General features: G+C 42.2%; 1 protein-coding gene across 1 annotated transcript; it reads left to right on the top strand.

Annotated features, from left to right (window-relative positions):
- The first annotated feature begins 5,656 nt into the window (after nucleotides 1-5,656).
- Nucleotides 5,657-9,650, top strand: LOC129842465 (zinc finger protein 239-like). Its single transcript, XM_055911030.1, has 2 exons — nucleotides 5,657-5,661; nucleotides 7,699-9,650. Exons 1-2 carry the CDS (start codon nucleotides 5,657-5,659, stop codon nucleotides 8,852-8,854), a joined length of 1,161 nt encoding a protein of 386 aa, XP_055767005.1. The 3' UTR covers nucleotides 8,855-9,650.
- Nucleotides 9,651-9,906: the final 256 nt, after the last annotated feature.

Below are 9,906 nucleotides of genomic sequence, written 5' to 3'. Positions count from 1 at the left end.
TAAAGCAATTTCTTATTCCTTTGAACAAATTGCAATTGATAATGTACAAGTGTCAGCTTTTTTCCACATTATCAATTGCTCACGTCATGTTGATCAAAATATAGTAGATGGTTCTCTGTTGAATAGTCTTACCCCTCAAAACATCTAGGCATTAGTTCCTTGCATAAGCCATTACATGCAAAATTGTTTAACTATTTGTCATAAACTGTCAAGCATAGTTTTACACATTTCTATAAGACCTTTTGTACAAAAACGTAAACTGATGAATCGTGCAGGTGAAATTGACCCTCACTCATGAAGGAATGAAGTTTTGATTTACATAGCCTGCAATTGTGACAATCACTGCATTCAAACCTGTGTAGATCAGTCAATTTTTAATATACAGACTTAAAACTCAGGATTCTGTAACAGCATACTCCATTCAAGATATGTGTTTACTGTGACAACCAGAAGTGCCTTAAGATCGTGTCATAGATGCTGTTTTGAAGGGGTAAAAGAGAGAGGCGGAGAGAGGGAGTGAAAAGGGAGAGAGGCGGAGAGAGGGAGTGAAAAGGGAGAGAGGCGGAGAGAGGGAGTGAAAAGGGAGAGAGGCGGAGAGAGCGAGTGAAAAGGGAGAGAGGCGGTGAGAGGGAGTGAAAAGGGAGAGAGGCGGAGAGAGGGAGTGAAAAGGGAGAGAGGCGGAGAGAGGGAGTGAAAAGGGAGAGAGGCGGAGAGAGGGAGTGAAAAGGGAGAGAGGCGGAGAGAGGGAGTGAAAAGGGAGAGAGGCGGAGAGAGGGAGTGAAAAGGGAGAGAGGCGGAGAGAGGGAGTGAAAAGAGAGAGAGGCGGAGAGAGGGAGTGAAAAGGGAGTTAGGCGGAGAGAGGGAGTGAAAAGGGAGAGAGGCGGAGAGAGGGAGTGAAAAGGGAGAGAGGCGGAGAGAGGGAGTGAAAAGGGAGAGAGGCGGAGAGAGGGAGTGAAAAGGGAGAGAGGCGGAGAGAGGGGAGTGAAAAGGGAGAGAGGGGAGTGAAAAGGGAGAGAGGCGGAGAGAGGGGAGTGAAAAGGGAGAGAGGCGGAGAGAGTGAGTGAAAAGGGAGAGAGGCGGAGAGAGGGAGTGAAAAGGGAGAGAGGCGGAGAGAGGGAGTGAAAAGGGAGAGAGGCGGAGAGAGGGAGTGAAAAGGGAGAGAGGCGGAGAGAGGGAGTGAAAAGGGAGAGAGGCGGAGAGAGGGAGTGAAAAGGGAGAGAGGGAGTGAAAAGGGAGAGAGGCGGAGAGAGGGAGTGAAAAGGGAGAGAGAGATTTAAATTGTGAGAGAGAGGGAGTGAAAGGGGAGAGAGGCGAAGAGAGGGAGTGAATAGGGAGAGAGGCGGAGAGAGGGAGTGAATAGGGAGAGAGGCGGAGAGAGGGAGTGAAAAGGGAGAGAGGCGGAGAGAGGGGGTGAAAAGGGAGAGAGGCGGAGAGAGGGAGTGAAAAGGGAGAGAGGCGGAAAGAGGGAGAGAAAAGGGAGAGAGGCGGAGAGAGGGAGTGAAAAGGGAGAGAGGTGGAAAGAGGGAGAGAAAAGGGAGAGAGGAGGAGAGAGGGGAGTGAAAAGTGAGAGAGGCGGAGAGAGGGGAGTGAAAAGGGAGAGAGGAGGAGAGAGGGAGTGAAAAGGGAGAGAGAAGGAGAGAGGGAGTGAAAAGGGAGAGAGGGGAGTGAAAAGGGTGAGAGGGGAGTGAAAAGGGAGAGAGGGGAGTGAAAAGGGAGAGAGGCGGAGAGAGGTTGACAGTTTATGACAAATAGTTCAACAATTTTGCTTGTAATGGCTTATGCAATGAACTAATGCCTAGATGTTTTGAGGGGTAAGACTATTCAACAGAGAACCATCTACTATATTTTGATCAACATGACGTGAGCAATTGATACTGTGGAAAAAAGCTGACACTTGTACATTATCAATTGCAATTTGTTCAAAGGAATAAGAAATTGCTTTAATGATGTGCGCAAGTGACTAGATGATTTGGAATTTGTACAAGTCGTATCAAGAATTGCACTTTTGATCTAAGAAATGCACCAAAGCGACTGAGGAAAACTGTAATCACTTTCCCAGTGGAATACAACCTAACAGACAAGAAGCCATTCTTTACAAAACAGTATGAATACAAACAATGGCAGGGCTGATTGGTGATGGGGAGGGTATGGGGCATTAAGTGAGCTAGATCCTTTGATTGCCTTTGGGAGCCTGTCAGATATGATCAAAATATCTGTAAGATAATTTGTGATACAAACATATTCTATTTGGAGATGTTTTTTTACCATTCAGGGATCTCATTCCCTTTTGTACTTTAACCATTTGCACATTGTTACAACACTGTATATATATATAATATGACATTTGTAATGTCTTTATTGTTTTGAAACTTCTGCATGTGTAATGTTTACTGTTCATTTTTATTGTTTATTTCACTGTTGTATATTATCTACCTCACTTGCTTTGGCAATGTAAACACATGTTTCCCATGCCAATAAAGACCCTTGAATTGAATTTAACTTAATTGAGAGAGAGAGAAAGAGAGAGAGAGAGTATCTATTTCATAAAGTTATCCAAAAGAGATAGGGAGAGACTTTACATTCTAATCGTAGAGAAAGAGAGAGAGAGAGAATGTGAGAGAGATAGAGAGAGACAGACAGAGACAGACAGAGACAGACAGACAGACAGACAGACAGACAGACAGACAGACAGACAGACAGACAGCTTTGGGTCCGTCTTGTTGTCACTGTGGCTGCTCTCAGACCGAGTGAGCTACGGTCAAGCGGGGCATCTCGTTGAACTCGGCACGGCCTGGAGATAATAGTAATGCCATTGCAGGCTTTGTGTGTCTTTAAGCACCGTACTTTTTCACTCCATCCCTGCTGTGTGTGTGTGTGAGAGCTTTTCTTTGACATCTGTTGGGAGAAAGTTATGATTTACAGTTCACGAGGGTTGTCTAATCACATATATGAAGTTTTGAAAAGTTCTGACCTTTTACCCCTTCAAAACAGCATCTATGACACCATCTTAAGGCCCTTCTGGTTGTCACAGTAAACACATATCTTGAATGGAGTATGCTGTTACAGAATCCTGAGTTTTAAGTCTGTATATTAAAAATTGACTGATCTACACAGGTTTGAATGCAGTGATTGTCACAATTGCAGGCTATGTAAATCAAAACTTCATTCCTTCATGAGTGAGGGTCAATTTCACCTGCACGATTCATCAGTTCACGTTTTTGTACAAAAGGTCTTATAGAAATCTGTAAAACTGTGCTTGACAGTTTATGACAAACAGTTAAACAATTTTGCATGTAATGGCTTATGCAAGGAACTAATGCCTAGATGTTTTGAGGGGTAAGACTATTCAACAGAGAACCATATACTAAATTTTGATCAACATGACGTGAGCAATTGATAATGTGGAAAAAAGCTGACACTTGTACATTATCAATTGCAATTTATTCAAAGGAATAAGAAATTGCTTTAATGATGTGCACAAGTGACTAGATGATTTGGAATTTGTACAAGTCGTATCAAGAATTGCACTTTTGATCTAAGAAATGCACCAAAGCGACTGAGGAAAACTGTAATCACTTTCCCAGTGGAATACAACCTAAAAGACAAGAAGCCATTCTTTACAAAACAGTATGAATACAAACAATGGCAGGGCTGATTGGTGATGGGGAGGGTATGGGCCATTAACAAAGCCATCACCTACAGAGAGATGAACCTGGAGAAGAGTCCCCTAAGCAAGCTGGTCATTGTGCTCTGTTCACAAACATAAACACACCCCACAGAGCCCTTGGACAACAGCACAATTAGACCCAACCAAATCATGAGAAAACAAAAAGATAATTACTTGACACATTGGAAAGAATTAACAAAAAAACAGAGAAAACTAGAATGCTATTTGGCCCTAAACAGAGAGTACACAGTGGCAGAATACCTGACCACTGTGACTGACCCAAACATAAGGAAAGCTTTGACTATGTACAGACTCAGTGAGCATAAAGGTCAAATGTGTGATTTCATGAACTGGTACATACAAGAAAACCAGGTTTTAAAGTTCTGCTCAATAGCCATCCCATCATTACAAAACATTTGAAAGGCTAAGTCTATCATCTCCTGAGAAGTGGTAACTATTCACATGAACTTTTCAAAGAGGTTTGGTGCCCCCTGGTGGCTGAACCCGAGATCAATGAGAGATCTTGTCAGAAACAATGACACAGTCCCACTTCTCAGCTATCTTTATTTACATCAAACTAAACTAACTGCTATCTTGAAATGTTGAAAACGTGTTTTTAAATAGCTCAGGCTGATACCCTACCTGAGCGACAAGGTGAGTCTTGTCGCTCAGGTAGGGTTTTATATTGGGTTCAGGTCTGGAGACTGCCTAGGCCACTCCAGGACCTTCAGATGCTTTTTACGGAGCCACTCCTTAGTTTCCCTGGCTGTGTGTTTCGGGTCGTTGTCATGCTGGAAGACCCAGCCACGACCCATCTTCAATGCTCTTACTGAGGGAAGGAGGTTGTTGGCAAAGATCTCGCGATACATGGCCCCATCCATCCTCCCCTCAATACGGTGCAGTCAACCTGTCCCCTTTGCAGAAAAGCATCCCAAAAGAATGATGTTTCCACCTCCATGCTTCACGGTTGGGATGGTGTTCTTGGGGTTGTACTCATCCTTCTTCTTCCTCCAAACACGGCGAGTGGAGTTTAGACCAAAAAGCTTTATTTTTGTCTCATCAGACCACATGACCTTCTCCCACTCCTCCTCTGGATCATCCAGATGGTCATTGGAAAACTTCAGACGGGCCTGGACATGCGCTGGCTTGAGCAGGGGGAACTTGCGTGCGCTGCAGGATTTTAATCCATGACGGCGTAGTGTGTTACTAATGGTTTTCTTTGAGACTGTGGTTCCAGCTCTCTTCAGGTCATTGACCAGGTCCTGCCGTGTAGTTCTGGGCTGATCCCTCACCTTCCTCATGATCATTGATGCCCCACGAGGTGAGATCTTGCATGTAGCCCCAGACCAAGGGTGATTGACCGTCATCTTTAAATTCTTCCATTTTCTAATAATTGCGCCAACAGTTGTTGCCTTCTCACCAAGCTGCTTGCCTATTGTCCTGTAGCCCATCCCAGCCTTGTGCAGGTCTACAATTGTATCACTGATGTCCTTACACAGCTCTCTGGTCCTGGCCATTGTGGAGAGGTTGGAGTCTGTTTGATTGAGTGTGTGGACAGGTGTTTTTTTGTAAAGGTAACGAGTTCAAACAGTTGCAGTTAATACAGGTAATGAGTGGAGAACAGGAGGGCTTCTTAAAGAAAAACTAACAGGTCTGTGAGAGCCGGAATTCTTACTGGTTGGTAGGTGATCAAATACTTATGTCATGCAATAAAATGCAAATTAATTACCTAATCATACAACGTGATTTTCTGGATTTTTGTTTTAGATTCCGTCTCTCACAGTTGAAGTGTACCTATGATAAAAATTACAGACCTCTACATGCTTTGTAAGTAGGAAAACCTGCAAAATCGGCAGTGTATCAAATACTTGTTCTCCCCAGTGTATATATTTAAAAAAAGATATATATATTTTTTTTAAATTGCTGACACCCCTCCCCAGAGGTGTCTCATTATTGGGATTCATTGCTGATTCCTACCTGTAGCTCACTATGAGGTGTCTAGTGTTAAATGTTAAGGCAAGGCTTTCGACTCTGTCAATCACCACATTCTTATCGGCAGACTCAACAGCCTTGGTTTCTCAAATGACTGCCTCGCCTGCTTCACCAACTACTTCTCAGATAGAGTTCAGTGTGTCAAATCGGAGGGCCTGTTGTCCAGACCTCTGGCAGTCTCTATGGGGGTGCCACAGGGTTCAATTCTCGGGCCGACTCTTTTCTCTGTATATATCAATGATGTCGCTCTTGCTGCGGGTGATTCTCTGATCCACATCGACGCAGACGACACCATTCTGTATACATCTGGCCCTTCTGTGGACACTGAAGCTCATTTGGAGGTTTGTTAACACAGTGTCATACAACTCTCCTTCCATGGCCTCCAACTGCTCTTAAACGCTAGTAAAACTAAATGCTCTTCAACCGATCGCTGCCCGCATCCGCCCGACTAGCATCACTACTCTGGACGGTTCTGACTTAGAATATGTGGACAACTACAATTACCTAGGTATCTGCTTAGACTGTAAACTCTCCTTCCAGACTCACATTAAACATCTCCAATCCCAAATTAAATCTAGAATCTGCTTCCTATTTCGCAACAAAGCCTCCTAAACTCACGCTGCCAAACATACCCTCGTAAAACTGACTATCCTGCCGATACTTTACTTCAGTGATGTCATTTACAAAATAGCCTCCAACACTCTACTCAGCAAACTGGATGTAGTCTATCACAGTGCCATCCGTTTTGTCACCAAAGCCTCGTTGGCTGGTCCTCGCTACATATTCATCGCTAAACCCACTGGCTCCAGGTCATCTATAAGTCTTTGCTAGGTAACGCTCCGCCTTAACTCAGCTCACTGGTCACCATAGCAACACCCACCCATAGCATGGCCTGTTTATTGCCTTACCTCCTTACTCCATCACACTGTATATAGATTTTTCTATTGTGTTATTGACTGTACTTTTGTTTATCCCATGTGTAACTCTGTGTTGTTTTTTTGTTGCACTGCTTTGATTTTTCTTGGCCAGGTCGCAGTTGTGAATGAGAACTTGTTCTCAACTGGCCAGCTGGTTAAATAAAGGTGGGGGAAAAATGTAATTAAAAATACATTTTAAAAAATCATAACTTTATTGACTATGAAAAGCCAATTGACATTTATTCCTGATCATTATTTGACCATGCTTGTCACTTATGAACATTTTGAACATCTTGGCCATGTTCTGTTATAATCTCCACCCGGCACAGCCAGAAGAGGACTGGCCACCCCTCATAGCCTGGTTCCTCTCTAGGTTTCTTCCTAGGTTTTGGCCTTTCTAGGGAGTTTTTCCTAGCCACCGTGCTTCTACACCTGCATTGCTTGCTGTTTGGGGTTTTAGGCTGGGTTTCTGTACAGCACTTCGAGATATTAGCTGATGTACGAAGGGCTATATAAAATAAACTTGATTGATTGATTGATTGACAACACCCAAATAGATACTGTCATTAACGCGATTCTTCAATAATTAAACATATTTCTTAATACTGTAGCAAACATTATATTACACAGGATATTCTAACGAACCTTAAAATTATAATCCAAAGTAGTGTGAAATGCACTCCCCTGAGTTTTCCCCCATTCACATTCAGAATACACTGAAAAACTGAAATCTTTGCTCACCATTTAAGATATACTACATCCATAACTAGTGGTTTCCTCATTAGCAGGGAGGAGTTTCTACAACCAAATTGCATGTGCATCGCCCTCGTGCCGCAATTGTATTAAACACAGAAAGGGGCCTATATTAGAGACCAAAAGTGTTCTGGCACACTGCTTAGAGTTTCAACAACATGAATAACTTATATCTACTCTACAATCATCGATGTTACTACTAAAATATGACTATTCTTGCTCATTTTAAGACAATTGTCAAATAATTTTAACATTCATTACAGATGTCAATTGTTGTACAACATCATGGCTATGCTGTTGGCATCACCTTTTACAGTGGATTTCCACTGTTGTGGGCCTTTAATCATCTGACTTTGTTGTTCGCACAGGAGAGAGACGGGACAGTCGTGGATCCTCTGGGGAGCCTCAACAACCTCATGATGCTGACGAGGCAGAGAAGAGTCTCTCCAGATCAGAACGCCTCAATAAACACCTGCAGAGATCCACAGGGAAGAGAACTCACTGCTGCTCTGACTGTGGGAAGAGATTCACCTCATCAGGCATTACAATTCATCAGAGAATCCACACAGGAGAGAAACCTTATAGCTGTGTTCAATGTGGGAAGAGTTTTACTACATCTGGCCCTCTGAGAGTGCACCAGAGAAGACACACAGGAGATAAACCTTATAGCTGTGATCAATGTGGGAAGAGTTTTACTACATCTGGCTCTCTGACTTTACACCAAAGAACACACACAGGAGAGAAACCTTATAGCTGTGATCAATGTGGGAAGAGTTTTACTAGATCTGGCCATCTGACATTACACCAGAGAACACACACAGGAGAGAAACCTTATGGCTGTGATCAATGTGGGAAGAGTTTTACTAGATCTAGCTATCTTACTATACACCAGAGAATACACACAGGAGAGAAACCTTATAGTTGTGATCAATGTGGGAACAGTTTTACTAGTTCTAGCTATCTAACTATACACCAGAGAATACACACAGGAGATAAATCTTATGGCTGTGATCAATGTGGGAAGAGTTTTACTAGATCTGGCCATCTGACATTACACCAGAGAACACACACAGGAGAGAAACCTTATAGCTGTAATCAATGTGGGAAGAGTTTTTGTCAATCTAGTGATCTGACAGTGCACCAGAGAACACACACAGGAGAGAAACCTTATAGCTGTGATCAATGTGGGGAAAGTTTTGCTCAAGCTAGCCATCTGACTCAACACCAGAGAAAACACACAGGAGAAAAACCTTTTATCTGTGATAAATGTGGGAAGAGTTTTACTATATCTAGCTATCTGACAGTACACCAGAGAAAACACACAGGAGAGAAATCGTATAGCTGTGATCAATGTGGGAAGAGTTTTGTTCAAGCTAGCCATCTGACTCAACACCAGAGCACACACACAGAAGAGAAATCTTTTATCTGTGGTAAATGTGGGAAAAGTTTTGGTCAATCTGGCCAGCTGACTCAACACCAGAGAACACACATAGAAGAGAAATCTCATAGCTGTGACCAGAGATAATCTGATAAAAGATCTCTGGTCAAATATTAGTAAATACATACATGAAGGAGTTGTTTCATGATATCAATGAAATTTATTCACAATGTAGAATGTTTTAACATTGTAGTAGGAGTATTTTAATGATGTCACAATGTAGAATGTTTTAACATTGTAGTAGGAGTATTTTAATGATGTCACAATGTAGAATGTTTTAACATTGTAGTAGGAGTATTTTAATGATGTCACAATGTAGAATGTTTTAACATTGTAGTAGGAGTATTTTAATGATGTCACAATGTAGAACCCTAAACGTTTGTCCCCTGTTCTATTGATTTCAGCATGATATGGATATTAGCCTCAGGGGGAAAATCCAGGCTCTGAATTGAAAGAGTACTATTTATGTGATTTAACAAAAAGTGACTAACACAAAAAGAGCTGTGTTACACTTACCATGTTGGTGACCCACTTGAATCAAAATGGAACACCTCAAAATGTAGCGAGCTGTTTTCTACAAGTTGTCCTCTAACCAGTGATGTACACATTACTCCCAGATTCCGTGTGGTTTTTCAGCTGTTAGTTTTAACAGGAAGTGCAACATCATCTCCCTCCTGTAGCACAAATGATTTTAGCATGATATAGATTAGTTATGACAAATAAGTGTTGCGTTCCTTTGTTTTGCAACCCCTAAATTTAAATGCATCACTCTAAAATGTAGCTGACTGTCTTCTGCAGGTTGTCCTCTAACCAGTGAGGTTAAAGATATCTCCCATTTCCATGTGTTTTTTTAGTTGTGTTAGTTTCAACAGCACGAACAACCTGATTTATAAGGGGTATTGTGATGGCATTATGGGGTATTGTGTGTAGATTGATGAGGGTAAAAAAAAAAAAAAAAAAACATTTTTAGAATGGGATGCACCGATATCACATTTTTTTGCCAAAATTTTCCTTGCCCCAAAAAACGATACCGATAACCGATATTTAAAATTTTAGCGGCCTTTTAAGCATTCTAGTACAGCATTCTAATAGTTAACACACACACGGATGCAGCGGTCTAAGCCACTGCAAGAGGTGTC

Source organism: Salvelinus fontinalis, unplaced genomic scaffold (assembly GCF_029448725.1).
Source record: "Salvelinus fontinalis isolate EN_2023a unplaced genomic scaffold, ASM2944872v1 scaffold_0041, whole genome shotgun sequence".
Lineage (NCBI taxonomy): Eukaryota > Metazoa > Chordata > Actinopteri > Salmoniformes > Salmonidae > Salvelinus > Salvelinus fontinalis.
This window is presented reverse-complemented; position numbering and strand designations above follow the sequence as displayed.